Raw genomic sequence first — 16,095 nt, forward strand, 5'->3', positions numbered from 1 at the left:
CTTATGGGAGACCAGTAGGGCATTTTATGAGAGGCGGAAAGTTCTTAGGGAAGGCTAAAAGGGCCTGTTTTAGTAAGACAAAAAGTCCCTTTATGGGAAACCAATAGGTCCTTATATGGAAGGCAAATACGTCCCCTTATGGAAGGCCAATTGGGCCCCTTATGGAAGACCATTAGGCCCTTTTTTGAGAGGCGAAAAGGTGCTCTTAAGAGAGGCTAAAAAGGGCCTATTTTAGAAAGACCAAAAGTAGAATAATCTGGCTTCACAACCTCTTAAGATTTAAAAACTGGGTTAACGGGAGACCATTAGGCCCTTTTATGACAGGTGAAAAGGTGTTCTTAAGAGAGGCTAAAAAGGGCCTATTTCAGAAAGACAAAAAAGTAGAATAATCTGGCATCACAACCCCTTATGATTTCAAAACCGAGTCAACACTGAAGATTTAAATTTTACTTCTTCAAGAAAGCCCTTAACATTTCCCACAAGGCCCCTTCAGGACTTCTTATAGACCACAATAACATAATCTAAAAACTGGTTGGCAATATCTGAAGAAAAGTAATGGACCCATATTTCAAGACTCCCTATTTAAATTCCAATTTTGAGTATTATTCAATAGAAAAAAAATGGGGCAGTGTTGGAGCTCAATAGGATCTCATAAAAAGATCCTTATTTTAAAAATTTGAACATTATTGATATTTTTTTGTAAATTTAGGGATTCATAAAAATCCAAAAAATTCAAAATTGTGTCAAAAACACCAAAAGATCTTTGCAAAAAAATCTTTTGGTCCAAGAGGGAACTTATATGAAAATGTGTGTTATATGTTCGTGTGTGTGTGTTCGAATGAATGTATGTATATGTGTTAGAATGTCATGTTAATTTTTTTTTACAAAAAAAAACAATTTTCTCTCGCTCTCTCTATACAACTCTCTTAAGTCAACAATTTTAGGCTGGCGCATCGGTGGGCACATGACAACCCTCAACATTTTCCGGCCAATCGCAAACATTCTCCTGTGGATTAAAGACCAAATTTGCTGGACATGGCATATGGTGTTTACGTTCACCCTCACACATATAGTAGTGGGTGCAATCATTCCAATCTTTGTGGTAGCTAATGTGGCCATCCTCCTCGGCACAGGTTACCTCGTGGGCTGGAGAAAAAAAAAAAAAAAATATTTATTTTTGTATTTTTTTTCTTTAATAAAAAATTATGGACTTACGATCTTTTGTTGTGTACGCTCCCCGGGGTCCCCTTGTCTCATAGGGTCCCTCATATTCCAGATTCACCTTATAGCCCTTGAGTTCATCATTCAACGCAGAGAGTAGAGGATATTTGCCATTTCCACAACGTCCCGTAAAATCATCCATATCAATGGACCACACCATAATGCCACCAAAGCCTTGTTCCTTCAGCCATTCCATCTGATTAGGAGAAACAAAAAAGGATTAGAATATGGCAATGAAATAAAAAAAATTAAAATATCTATTTCTCAAAGCCTGAGAGACCTTTAAAACTTGGTTTTTTAATGATTTTTTCCTTAAGGACCCATAGGTCCTTAAATGCGAACTTTTAAGAAAATTCATCTCAAGGACCAACAAATCTTCAAACGTGGATTTTGAAAGAATTTTTTCTCAAAGACAAAAGGAACAATTAATTGGGACTTTTAATAATATTTTTCTCAAGGACTAACAGGGGTATTTTTTAACGATTTTTTTCTTAAGGACCAACATATCTTTAACCGTCAATTTTAGAGATTTTTTTGTCAATGACCAATATAACATTCGCAAGTCTATAACGTGGATTTGTAAGGATTTTCCTCAACAGGATCAACAGACTTTTAAATGTAGATTTTTTTCTCACCTTTAAAAGTCGATTTTTGTAGATTTTTCTTTTAAACAGTGATTTTTAAATGATTTTTTTCCGCCGAATAGACCTTCAAAAGGATTTTCAGTTTTTTTTTCAAGGACTATTAAAAAATCAAAATAAAAAAATCTTAAGGCCTAACAGACGTTTAATCGTGGATTTTTTAAAAGAATTTTCCTCAAGGACCAATGGACTTGCAAAGACGTATTTTTGAGGACTTTTTCCCAGGACCCTTAAATGTAGATATTTAAAGAATTTTTTTCACAGGGACCTGCAGACTTTTAAAAGTAGATTTTTGAAGATTTTTTTCTCAAGGGTTAACAGACCTTTAAACAAGGATTTTGTAAGATTTTCTCTCAAGGACCCATAGACATTTAAATGTGTATTTTTAAAGAATTTTTTTTGAAGGAACAACAGAGCTTAAGATTTAAGTTTTTTTCTCAAGACCAAATACCTTCAAGTGAGGATTTTTAAGTAAATTTTTTTCTCAAGAACCAAAAGGCCTTTAAAAAGGATTTTAGAATAAAATTCTCAAGGACTAAGGAACTTTTTAATGTGGATTTTAACGGGTTTTTTTATGTTGTCAAGCCAACAGGCTTTTCAACCTGGGTTTCTTTTTAAGGACATAGAGACTTCTAGACGTAGTTTTTTTTTTAAATTTTAATTTTTTTCTGAAGGACCTTTAAATTTTTTTTGAAGAAATATTGAACTCTCAACAGCAATTTTTTTTAAATTGTTTTAAAGGACGTGGTTTTTTAGGACCCTAAAAGTGGTTTTTAAGATCTTCTTTGGACTAAAAATGGATTTTTTCCGGAAAATTGACTTTTATTTGTCTCAAACGTGGACTTTCTAAAAAGATTTTTTGAGATCTTATCCTGAAGGAATATTTGACCCTCAATTGCAATTTTTTAAGAGCCATTTGACCCTAAAAAACGTGTTTTTTGAGCTCTGAACTTCGAAGGACTATTGCACCCCCAAAAGGGGATTTTTGGAACTATTGGACCCTTAGATGAAGAATTTTTACAGACTTTTTCCGGAAGAACTTTTGGACCCTCAGATGAGGATTTTTGAACACTTTTCTCTGAAGGACTATTGAATCCTCTGAACTTCGAAGGACTATTGCACTCCCAAAAGGGGATTTTTAAGACTTTTTTTCTAAAGGCTCTCAAACTGGAATTTTTCGAGATCTTATGCTGAAGGACTATATGGACAACCGTGGATTTTTAAAACTTTTTTTGAAGGATATTTTCTTGAAGAACTATTGGAACCTCAGATGAAGAATTTTTACAGATTTTTTCCTGAAGAACTTTTGGACCTCAGATGACGATTTTTGAACACCTTTCTCTGAAGGGCTATTGAATCCTCTGAACTTCGAAGGACTATTGCTCCCCCAAAGGGGGATTTTTAAGACCTTTTTCTAAAGGCTCTCAAACTTGATTTTTTCGAAATCTTATCCTGAAGGACTATATGACCCTCAACCGTGGATTTTTAAGACTTTCTTTGAAGGACATTTTCTTAAAGAACTATTGGACCCTCAGATGAAGAATTTTTATAGATTTTTTTCCTGAAGAACTTTTGGACCCTCAGATGAGGATTTTTGAACACTTTTCTCTGAAGGACTATTGAATCCTCTGAACTTCGAAGGACTATTGCACCCCCAAAAGAGGATTTTTAAGACTTTTTTCTAAAGGCTCTCAAATTTGAATTTTTCGAGATCTTATGCTGAAGGACTATATGACCCTCAACCGTGGATTTTTAAGACTTTTTTTGAAGGACATTTTCTTGAAGAATCAGACGAAGAATTTTTACAGATTTTTTCCTGAAGAACTTTTTGACCCTTAGATGAGGATTTTTGAACATTTTTCTCTGAAGGGCTATTGAATCCCCAAACGTAGGGTTTTTTGAGACTTTTTCTACAGATTATTGGCGACTCAAATGAACATTTCTTGAGACTTTTTCTAAAGGACTATTGGGACCTCAAATCAGGGTTTCTAAGACGTTTTTCTAATGGATTGTTGAAACCTCAATTTAGATTTATTGACACCTTATTTTGAAGGATATTGGACCCTTAAACGATGATTTTTAAGACTTTTTTGTGAAGCACTATTGAACCCTCAAAAGTGATTTTTTAAAGTTTATATTCTGAAGGACTACTGGTCCCTAAAATGACTTTTTGAAGATTTTTTTCTGGAAAGGATTTGATCTAAAGAGAACTGGGGTCTAAAGCCTTAATTTCGATGTGGCACGTTTTAGACGTATCAAATGATATATATCTGCTCTAGACATATGGTTTAGAGTATAGAAATATTTGGAGGGGTATCTGAGACAACATTATGGAACTTTAGAAAAAAAATGTTAAAGGCCTGCCAGAGGCCATGAAGTGGGATTTCAAAACAGATTTCTGAAAATCTGATTCAAAAAACCTATTTTTTTGAAAAAAAAAAAAAAAATTAGAAGAAATGTCAAACTTACCTTTGTCTTGAGCGAACGTTCATCATCGAAGCCAACCCACTGATCATCGCGGTAGGCAAATGGCACTTGCTGTTCCGAATCCCATACCAAAGTCGTATTATCGGCCGCCAAGAATGTACACACCTCATAGTAACTCAAGAAACCAGATTCATTTGTAAATTTGCCCGAACGACCACCACCCAAGGCTGGTGCGCCAATATCGAATTGTGTGACATTGGCCAATTCAAAGGTTCTACCATAGGTTGGCATACCAATCAATAGCTTCTCTTTGGGAGCACCTTGTTTAACCCATTCACGGGCACTGTAGTCCACGGTCAATTTCTTTTGATAGCCGGTGGCCGATTCCAAGGGGAAGAGAGGTGAGTTATGGCCCACAGTGCGTTCCCATTGACCATGGAAGTCGTAGGTCATGACATTGATGAAATCTAGGTATTTAGAAATTTCCGGTACATCATAGCCGGCGGCAATGGCCTCAAAGGAGGCGGGCACAGCAGCGGTGAGCAGGAGTCTGGGCAATCCTGATGATTTGGCTTCGCCCTCAAAGGCCACACGCAGTTCACGCAGCAGATTTACATAGGCAGCACGATCATCGGAGCCTCGGGGATATTCCCAATCCACGTCGAGACCATTGAATTTGTAGTCACGCAAGAAATCAATGGCTTCGTAAACGAATTGATTCATGCGGAACACATTGGAGGTGAGATCCTTGAAGGGTGTCGAACCAAAAGCCCAGCCACCAATGGCTAGGAGGATTTGCAGATCTGGGTTGGTATCACGCAGGGCAATAATCTCTTCATAGTTGTCGGGATCCTCATCACTGTTTTCGGCCAATTTGTGGTCCTTGAGTGTGGCAAAGGCATAGACAATGTGGGTGCAAAGTTTGGGATCAATGTTGGCGGGAAGGAATTTGCCGGCTCCAGGACGTTTCGAGGACCAGCTGGTAAGGTAGCAGAAGACCTGGGCGGGACGAGCTAGAAATGGGGGAGAGAGGGGTTCTTAAAAATGGGGTTTGAAATAAAAAAATTATCTGGACTTACTGTTCTTTTCCACAGCCAATGCACCAGCCTTGACACGATGCTTCTTGGTGGGTTTGCGTACCTTGGCCAGAATCTCCTCCACATCGATTTTAATGGGTTCGGGTTTCTCAATCTAAAATTCGGACAGGAGGGATTATTTATATCAAATTACGAACATTTTGTTTATTCTCACCTCTTCCAAATCCTCAAAGGTGGCTGCCACTTCGGCCCAATTCACATCCTTGGCATCCTTGCCTCTGGAAATACCCAACAACTCCTCACGCATGGCTCCAATCAGCGGATATTTCACCTGTCCTCCACACACCTCACCCTTGAAATCATCCATATCCACAGTCCAGACCATGGCACCACCATAACCATTATCCTTGATCCATTTCATTTTGTTACGAATCGACCTCTCATCATCGAAACCAACCCATTGGTCGCCATCCACCAAATAGGGCACCTTCATTTCATCATCCCAGACATAGACGGCACCATTCAACAGCATTTCACAGATTTCATAATAGGCCAAGAAACCACTTTCCTTGGTGTAGATACCTTCCTTGCCACCTCCGGTGGCTGGGGCATTAGGGCCATGTTTGGATGTGGAGGCCAAGGTAAAGGAACGGCCATAGGTGGGCATACCAATGACCAATTTCTCTTTGGGGGCACCCATTTTGGCCCACATGGTGGCAGCATTATCCACGGACAATTGTTTCCTCCATTCCGAATCCGAAGAGGGGGCATAGAGCGGGGCATTGTGTCCTGTTTCACGTTCCCATTTGCCATGGAAATCATAGGCCATGACATTGATGAAATCCAAATAACTGGCCACAGCAGGGACATCATAACCACCTCGGATATTGTCAGGACCTACAGGGACGGCAGCAGTCAACAACAAACGTTGTCTCTTCAATTCCTGGGCCTCAGCCTCAAAGGCTTCACGCAATTCCTTCAACAACAAAACAAAGTTTTTCTTATCATCCGAACCCTTGGGGTATTCCCAATCCAAATCGAGGCCATCAAAACCACGTTTGCGCAGGAAAGGTATGGCCGAATAGATAAAGGTTTGGCGGGTATAACGGGTCGAGGACATGTCCTTGAATTTCTGGGTACCAAAGGACCAGCCGCCCAAGGCCAAGAGGATCTAAAAAATCAAAGAAAAAAAATTGAATTTTGTTCTCTTCCAAACCCATCCTCCCTCCCTCTCCGAACTCACCTTCAACTTGGGATTGGCCTTCTTCAGGGTCATAATCCTATCATAGAGTCCCGGCACGGTATCCTTCGTCTCATCATTCGATTCATAGGAACTCAATTTGTTCTTCTTCAACCAACCAAAGGCGAAAATAATGTGGGTGCACAAATCCGCTGGAATATCCTCGGGCACGAATTTACCAATCTTGGGCCGATATTGTGACCAATTGGTATAGTAGCAGACGACCTTTTTGCCCACATCCTCGGCTTTGGCCTTTTTACCCTTCAACGAAGAACCACTTGCCACGAGGCTGGTGGAATCGGCATCGGCACCACCAGCACGTAACTTTGATTTACCGCGCAGGCGTGTGCGCACCGATGTTGAGGGTGCCGGCTCCTGATCGACACGTTTCTGGGCCAATTCTTTGTCGGCATTTTCTAGAGTTTTCTTGGCCGAAACGCGGGTTCTTCGTGTGGAGACTTCAACCGTTTCGGCGGCAGCATCTGTTTCGGGGGCACTGGTGGGTCTTCGTAGTCTTCGGCGAGTTTTGGCTGGAAGAAAGGGGAAGGGAGAAGGGGATTAATTATTAAACTGTGAAAAACGCCAAAAATATTTTCAGGAAACTCCCAACAGATTTTGAAGGGGGAGTCAGAAATAGGGCGTAGTGTATGGGTGTTTCGAACGCTTCCAAAGAAAAGTAATCCAATTTCAGAGGTAAGCTCCACCTCTTTCATGTTATTTTATAAATTTGGATGAAAATTCCTTGGAATCCTTGGACTTTAGATATATAATGTCCTCGACAATATTACGAGGTTTATTTTGATAAAAAGTCCTAACCCTCGAGTGAATCCCTAAAGAGTCAGAGGAAAGCTCCACCTCTTTCATGTTATTTTATAAATTTGGATGAAGATTCCTCTGAATCCTGGGACTTTAGATATATAATGTCCTCGACAATATTACGAGGTTTATTTTGATAAAAAGTCCTAACCTTCAAGCGAGTCCATAAAGAGGTATTTTTGGATATTTTCACCCAAATTATAGCAAAATACGCCCTTCGAATAAAGATTCCCTGGAACCCCTTCATTTGAGGTCTTTGGCAATATTACTGATAATCGTACGAAGATTATTTTCTCAACCATGTTAACCCTCAAACGAGTCGTCAAAGAGGTCTTTTTGATCCTTTTCTCAAAAAATTGCCAAAAACTCCACTTAAACGGGGTAGTGGCAAGTCAAAATGTTCTACAAAATTATTTGTCATAAAATTCTACTATGGGTCCCAGAAGGCACCAAAAGTCTAAGTCTTACCTAAACGTCAGGAAGTCATATAAAGTAAAAACTCATTTTAGGGTTAAAAACAGCACTTCATGAGAATTTATGCCAAATTCTCCTATAAAACATCATTTTAGAAGAAGGATCTGAGAGGGAATTATTTTCCTCATCAAAAAATTATTTGTCATAAAATTCTACCAAGGGTCCCAGAAGACATCAAAAGCCTAAATCTTACCTAAACGTCAGGAAGTCATATAAAGTTAAAACTCATTTTAGGGTTAAAAACAGCACTCCATGAAAGTTTATGCCAAATTCTCCTATAAAACATCATTTTAGACGAATGATTTTAGAGAAAATAATTTTCCTCATCAAATTTCGCTATGGGTCACCGAAGATAAGAAATCTGTATTTTCATTATATATCAAGAAAATATTCGCAGTTATGTTTGCTAAAAAAAGAAAAAATACCGGGTGAGATTAAAAAACTGCCATCAATTTCAGACTGCTGTCATTTCTAAGCCACTTGTCCGATAGCTTTAAAAATTATTCCAGTGACAGCTCATTATATTGTTTACAAGCGTACAAAAGTTCCAGAAAAAAAGTTATTCGTGATGGAATTCAAGCGTGATAGTGTGATTTCTTTATATCTGGCTGGAAAGCCACCAACCAAGTGGCTATCGTTAGAGCACTATAGCATTTAAATGTGAATAAATCTTTTGTGTATCATTGTGGATCTTGTACTACGAACTTTGCTGGCACACTCTGGGTGCATTCCTGTGATGACGTATCCATATCGAAAGCCGTTTCCATAGCTGTAAAAATCTGAGCCCTATTTTTCACAATATAAATAAAAAATAATCCAATATTGCGTTTAAGAAATGGAATAACATAGTGCCATAATCTCTCATATTAAATTCGAAATATTACTTATGTCCTTCAGTGGTGATCGGTATTCTGGTACGGCGAGAGTCAATAATCTATATTTGTTTCCAGATTTTACAACATGCTCCATATTGAAGTCGTTCGAACACACCTGCAATGTGGGTGTTAATATCACTCTGGGTGTTAACTTTGCTCTGCGGTATTTTGTCCCATTCCCGGCGAAGTGCTTGCTTGAGGTAATCGATACTTTGGCGTATTTTAGTGCCAACCTTGCTTTGAAAAATACTCCAGATACAATAATCCAACAGATTGGTATCCGGAGATTTTGGTGCCAATTGTGCGCTGGAATATTTTCGCGATAATATTCGACATTTATTCTGATGCCACGGTCGATCAATAAGTTTAGATTTGTCCGAATTGGTCAATTTGGTGCGAATTATGGACTTCAAACGGCCAATGAAACACCCGTAACACGCTTCCCGAATGTTGCTCTGCGGTATTTTGGCCCATCCCCGACGAAGCGCTTGATTGAGGTGATCGACACTTTGGTATTTTTTAGTGCCAACCTTGCTTTCCAAAATACTCCCGACACAATAGTCCAACGGATTGATATCCGGAGATATTGGTGGTAACCATTCTTGGGTGGCTGAGTCCAAGGCTTTAATACACCCTCCAGAATATTTTCGCGATAATATTCAGCATTCTTTCTGATGCCAGGGTCAATTAATACGGGCGGAGAGCGACCATCGGCTGTTATGGCGGCCCACACCATTACCATGCCCGGCGCTTGAGTTCTGGTGGCCAACCGAAGGTGCACATTTTCAGCTGACCTCTTTGGCAAGTAAACACGATCATTTGTTCGTTTGTTTACAAACTGCTGAACAACGAATGTTTTCTCATCGAAGACGGAGAAACCCAAATTCGGCAGTTCACCACTTTCGGCCAAGCGAAGCAAATCTTTAGCTGTTTTGGGTCTATTTTCTTTCCGTGGCGGTGTAAGTTCTTGAACTTTTTGGAATTTCAATGGCTTTACCCCGAGCTCATTTTTCAATATTTATTCCGAATGGAATATTGCGATATGTTCAGGTTTCGAACCATTTCTGCTGATGTTGCTGTTTTCTTCCGTCCACTTTCTTGACGTCGGGCTACGCTACCCGCTATCAGTATCACGGTAACGAGCGTCGATGGTACGAGACACAAACGATTTATTCACATTTGAATGCTGGAGTGCTCTAACGATGGCCACTTGTGGTTTTCCAGCCAAATATAAAGACATCACACTATCCCGCTTGAATTCCATCACGAATAACTTTTTTTCTGGAAAATTCTCAGCAAAATGCTTTTGTCCGCTTGTAAACAATATAATGAGCTGTCACTGGAATAATTTTAACAGCTGTCGGACGAGTGGCTTTGAAATGACAGCACGGCTGAAGTTGGTTGCAGTTTTTTTGCTTCTCACCCTGTATGTTTTTCGTTTTCTTTTTTTACAGCAAATTTAAAATGGCCAAACAAATATTTTCGTATAACAGTAAAAATCATGTTTTGTCGTTTGTTTTTTGATGCGGCGAATTCAAATTTAATTGACAGATCGTTTTGATCGCTGGAATAGGGGGACCTTATACTTGGATCATGGGAGGAACTGTACATCAAATTATTTAAAATCGAAATCGATTTGAGTCGAGTTCGGTTTAAAAAAAATCAAAATCGAAACTCGGGTCGTAGCTGATCGGACAAATCTGAAAGATCGAAAAAATTTTTTTTTGTTGTAGGAAAGGAATGGAAAAGTCTGCTAGTAGACTTCTGACTATGATTGAATGTCACTATTTTTTTTTTTTGTTGTAGAAAAAATATGGAAAAGTCTGCTGGTAGACTTTTGACTTTACTTAAATGTCCCTAATTGGAAGAGGAAGATGATTGTGGAATTGTGGAGAGATCTGGTCTGCATATCATCAATTTCTGGCTGATATTTCTTAGATTTTTTAGATTTAAATTTGAAAAATTCCAATAACCTCTTTTACACCTCGCAATAAAAATTCTTCTTTTGCACACACATTTCCCATATTTCCATTTGACATAAAAAAATTTCCAACCAGTTCTTAAACCATTAAAGTGTGGTGATATATTCCGGCAATGCGGTTTCCTATAATGTGGAAAAATAATGATGTGGGCTAGAAAAACAAAACAAGTTAGCATTTGCTTGACGGCAAATGCCATGCATATTTTTTTTGCCTAGTCTTGAACCGGATATTTTTTTTTTTTTTTTGGGTAGAACAACATTATTTTTCTACACCCGGTGTATAGTTGACGCTGGTTGGTAAGTTGGTTGGCCAATGCGGAAATCAAGTCATGGCTAAACCGGCTGTGTAACTAACTTTAGAACTTTCACTTTTTGCAGTTGCTCTCTTAAAACCATATTCACTTACCTTGTGCACTGTCGGTGGCTTGGGATAGTAGAACGATTATGAGGCATACGGCAAATAATAATTTCAATATTCGAGGAGGAAACTGGAAAGAAAAATAAAGAGGGGAAACATTTTTTAATTAGATTTCAAAGGTCACAAAAATGGGGGGAATGAGAGGTTGTAATAAAAATATAAAAAAAATCAAAACCTTTTAAATTAAAAGAAAAATTAAAAGGTTTCTAACATAACCTCAAAGCCCTCGATTTTTTTAAGAAACCTTAAAACAATGATTCATGTTCGTCGGGGTCTTTTTTTAATTATGTTTTACAAGAGGTTAACATATTAACCCCTTGTAAATCATATCAATCATCCGGCAGCAAAAAAGATGGCTAGTCATTTCCATTTTGATTGTTGACGAACTAACTTTTGCCACTTTTGACTGTTTTTTTTCAGCCACCGACTTGAATTTTTATTTTATGGCATATCATGGCATTGACCCAGTTCACCACCAAGTCGGCTCATTATAGCTTGAGCTGAAGCACAAAAATCAACAAATTTGTTGTTAACAATAACATTTAATAATCAAGCACTAAACAAATAGCTTAAGCTGAAATTATCATCATCATCAGCTTGGCGTGTGTTTTGTTTTCGTTATTTTTTGTCTTGGCTGTTTGTTTATCCAAAATCGAAAAAATAAAAAACCGAAACGAAACATAAACACTTGAGAAAATTTGTTCGACAGCCGCTCAAATGAAAAAAGAAACGAAACTAATTAAATATTAATTTCAAAGAAGTCATTCAAAATCAGAGCATTGTAATTAGTTAACGATTAATTGTGGAGTGTGAACTGCCCTAATGTTGGTCAGCTGTTGAATTGGGTTAAGTAGATCAGCTGACTAAAGGCTACTGTTTTAAGAATTGCTATAGAAAGGTTGTTACAGAAATTTGATTGAGAAAAACAAAATCCAGGATTAAGTGCCGTTATTTGTGCTTTTAAGGATAAGGATTTTGAATATTAAGGAGTTCAGATGGACAAACTCAGAAAAATAAGATTTATGCTAAGTAAAGATATAAGGAACTATTGTTGGCCGTAAGGTATTGAAATATTTTTTAACGATTGGATGGAAAACATACTGAATAAGGCTTCAGATGGAGGAGTTGGCAGAAGCAAGAATATTTTTCTTTCACCTACGATTTTGACATTAACAGGCAATGATTTTGGATATTGAGTTCAAATGGAAAAACTTCTAAAAATAAGATTTATGCTAAGTAAAGATATAAGGAACTATTTTTGGCAGTAAGTTATTGAAATATTGTTTAATGATTGGATGGAAACATACAGAATAAGGCTTCAGAAAGAAGAGTATGCAGAAGCAAGGGCAGTTTCCTTTCACCTACGATTTTGACATTGACAGACAATTATTTTGGATATTGAGTTCAAATGGACAAACTTCGAAAAATAAGATTTATGCTAAGTAATATGTTGGACGTAAGGTATTGAAATATTGTTTTATGATAGGATGGTTGGGGTCTGAGTGGACCATAGCGCTTTAAAATCTCTTTCTTTTAGGCGAATAAAAAATTATATCGACCAAATAGCGTACATAAGAACCTGTAATCATTTAAGGGAAGTTCAAATCGAAAGGAGGCAGAAAATGAAAAGCTCGTTGAACTTTCAATCTCCATTCAGTCTTTAGGGGAAAGACCTTTCTCAGACTCCAAATGTGACTGGCACAAGAGAGAAGAAGACCAGTGGGGTAAGTGTTGTAGGACATTGCAATACTCGTTAAAGGGCGACCTTTTGCGGACTGAATGAGTGCAATAATATAATCCTGTAACAACGTCCTTCCGTACGTAAAGGAAATTTGGATTCATAGTCTGCTCAATAAACAGAGGACACACAAATCCTCGAGATGTGTTGATAACAGCGGTGCTGAGAGTATCACTTGCATATCCAAGAGAAACAGCGGTGCTGAGAGTATCACTTGCATATCCAAGAGAAACAGGACCAGCTGTACAAAAAATTATCTATTGGATTGGTGGCAGAAGGACGATTGAAACTATTTGAAGAAAAACGTAGCCAATATAAAGCCTAAGAACTCGCACAAATAAAAGTCGAGACACTTGAGTATTGGTAGATGTGCTGGGGCCGAGATGCATGTGGTTGTGATGGACAGCAAAGCTCATTTCAAAAATATAACAGCATGGGTATATTACGAACTGCCAGTTAAATGTCCGATATACTCTCAATGCAGGGGCTTCAGAAAGATTTTTAACCAGACCTCCGAAAAACTCTCTCGAATTTGTTCAAAGAGTGATACTCACTCGAATTCGAAAATATGCGCTTCAGGGAGCAGAAAAATCGAGCAAACTCTTGCTCTAGAGCGATTCTCTCCTAACTCTAATTTATACAACAGGAATAAGTCGGGATTGCTCCCACAAAAAAAAGAGTAAAGAGTAGACTCCGTAAAACACCTCCCATCTTTCGAGCAATCTTTCTCGCGAGCAAGTTTTGGTCCCAAGCAGCAAGAAAGCCAGTGGAGAAGCCTATCCCTGGTCATTTTATCATTAGTTTAATTTTTGTATTTAATTTTTGCTTACTTCGTTATTTTGTCTTCTCTCTCATAAATAAAAGGGAAATTGAAGAATATCTATCTGTTCAATAAACTGGTTTTCTAAATAGCCGGAGAAGCCTAAGTCCTGCTAGTATTGTTATTAATTTCAATACATTTTTTTTAAATTTTAAGTTTTATTTAATTTCAATTTTTTTCCTCATTCTCTCTCTCTCCAAATAATCACCATAATTACTTGCCTCTGACATAAACTAATGTTCCTGTCCGAAAAAAAATCCGGTTTGCTTGCTTCTCGATCTTTGATTAATTTCAAGTTGAAATTAAAATTTTGTCTCTTTATGTTAATTAGAGAACAAATCTACATATGTTGACATTTATCTAAGCGTTTGAAAATGTCTTCTAGCCAATGTGTTGTATCATTTGTTAACAGAATCTTCATTATAAAGTAGTGTTTTTTATTGGCAGACACTAAGAATAATTTTGTTTGCAATTTTATTTTGTTGTCTACTTTTTGAGACATTTACTTAGAGAGAAGAGTAATGAGAAAAATAAAGAGAGATATTTGTTTAAAAATGGGAAAAGTAATTCTCCTTTTTGTACTACGTAACATAGATACTCTCCTGGCTAAAATCGTTCACCTTTTTGTAAAAGCAGACATGGATGGAACATATATCACAATTGATTATTATCGTGGCAAAAATGGTAGAATCAGAAGAAAACTGGACTGTAATATCTAAATTCTATGAACTGAAACAAAAAAATAAAAAAAAAATCTCAGACGTCAATGTCGTTGAAAAATGGCAGGATCCGAAGAAAATTGAACTGTAATATCTAGATTCTGTGAGAAATTGTTAAAAATCAAAACTTAGATAATCCTTTAAGACCTCGAAATAAATAGTGGTGCTTGGATGCATGGTAGAATGCAATGCTTGGATTCAAGGAAGGCCTGGGAGCCACCTCGAAGTAATACGAAAGTGCGGTAATAATTTTCGGACATGGGTGTACCCTGAAGTATTTGTTTGAAAGAGCTAAAAAATATTATCCTTTTTGCCTGTCGATGGCGCAGACCATATTCTTTCTTCACATTTAAAAGCTAATTAGAACTCAGATTGGAAATAGAAAAACAAACAAGCGCTATCTAAGCCGTTGCAAAAATGGTAGCATCAGAAGAAAACTGGACAATAATATCAAGATTCTGTGAGCAATTGTTATAGATTAAAAATAGGGACTTAGTCTACTCTTCGAAACAAATCTTAAGAAGTGGAAGGCCTAAGTAGAGCCATCTCGAAGTAATACTGAAGTGCTAACAATGTGGTTACAAACGTGGATTTTCTAAAAACATTTTTTGAAGACTAAAATAATAGTGGATTTTCTAAAAATATTTTTTGAAGATTAAAATAAGCGTGAATTTTGTAAAGATATTTTTTTAAGATTAAAATAAGCAAGGATTTTGTAAAGATATTTTTTTTTTAAGATTAAAATTAGCGTGGATTTTTTTAAAATTAATTTTTTGATTAAAGTAAACGTGGATTTTTTAAAAATAATTTTTTTGAAAACCAAAATAAACGTGAAATATTTAAAAATATTTTTTTTTAAATTGAAAAAAGGTGGATTTTTTAAAAATAACATTTTGAAGATTAAAGTAAGCTTATTTTTTTTAAATTATTTTTTTGAGGATTAAAATAATCGTGGATCTTTTAAAAATTATTTTTTTTTTGAAAATTAAAATAAGCGTTAATTTTTTAAAAAAAAATTTTGAAGGGTAAAAAATGCTTGGATTTTCTAAAAATATTTTGGATTTTGTAAAGATATTTTTTTAAGATTACAATTAGCGTGGATTTTTTTAAAATTAATTTTTTGATTAAACTAAACGAGGAATTTTTAAAAATATTTTTTTGAAGTCCAAAACAAACGTGGAATTTTTAAAAATATTTTTTTGAAGTCCAAAACAAACGTGGAATTTTTAAAAGTATTTGTTTGAAGTCCAAAACAAACGTGGAATTTTTAAAAATATTTTTTTGAAGTCCAAAACAAACGTGGAATTTTTAAAAATATTTTTTTGAAGTCCAAAACAAACGTGGAATTTTTAAAAGTATTTTATTAGGTTTAAAATGAGGTTGGATTTTTTTTAAAAATAATAATTTGAAGATTAAAATAAGCTAAGATTTTTTAAAAATTATTTTTTTAAAAATTAAAATAATCGTTAATTTTTTAAAAGCTATTTTTTGACAGTTATAAAAAGCGTGGATTTTTTTAATTATTTTTTTTTTAAGATTGAAATGACCATTTTAAAAATTATTATTATTTTTTTTTTTTTTTTTTTTGAAAATTACAGTAAGCGTTATTTTTTTTAAGATTAAAATAAGTGTTAATTTTTTAAAAATTATTTTTTTTGACAATTAAAAAACGTGGATTTTTTAAAATT

General features: G+C 36.2%; 1 protein-coding gene across 1 annotated transcript in view; it reads right to left on the reverse strand.

Moving 5' to 3' along the window:
- Positions 1-358: 358 nt before the first annotated feature.
- LOC101888642 (probable chitinase 10) overlaps positions 359-16,095 on the reverse strand; it is an 89,118-nt gene continuing 73,381 nt past the window's right edge. Inside the window, exons 3-9 of the mRNA XM_011293079.3 lie at positions 11,119-11,200; positions 6,570-7,096; positions 5,541-6,497; positions 5,369-5,480; positions 4,332-5,302; positions 1,216-1,417; positions 359-1,146 (exon numbers count right to left, since the gene is read on the reverse strand). Of these exons, the coding sequence (XP_011291381.1) occupies positions 941-1,146; positions 1,216-1,417; positions 4,332-5,302; positions 5,369-5,480; positions 5,541-6,497; positions 6,570-7,096; positions 11,119-11,200 (3,057 nt within the window). The 3' untranslated portion in view covers positions 359-940. The remainder of the gene's footprint in view (positions 1,147-1,215; positions 1,418-4,331; positions 5,303-5,368; positions 5,481-5,540; positions 6,498-6,569; positions 7,097-11,118; positions 11,201-16,095) is intronic.

The sequence above is a fragment of the Musca domestica genome, unplaced genomic scaffold (genome assembly GCF_030504385.1).
Source record: "Musca domestica strain aabys unplaced genomic scaffold, Musca_domestica.polishedcontigs.V.1.1 15, whole genome shotgun sequence".
Classification (NCBI taxonomy): Eukaryota; Metazoa; Arthropoda; class Insecta; order Diptera; family Muscidae; genus Musca; species Musca domestica.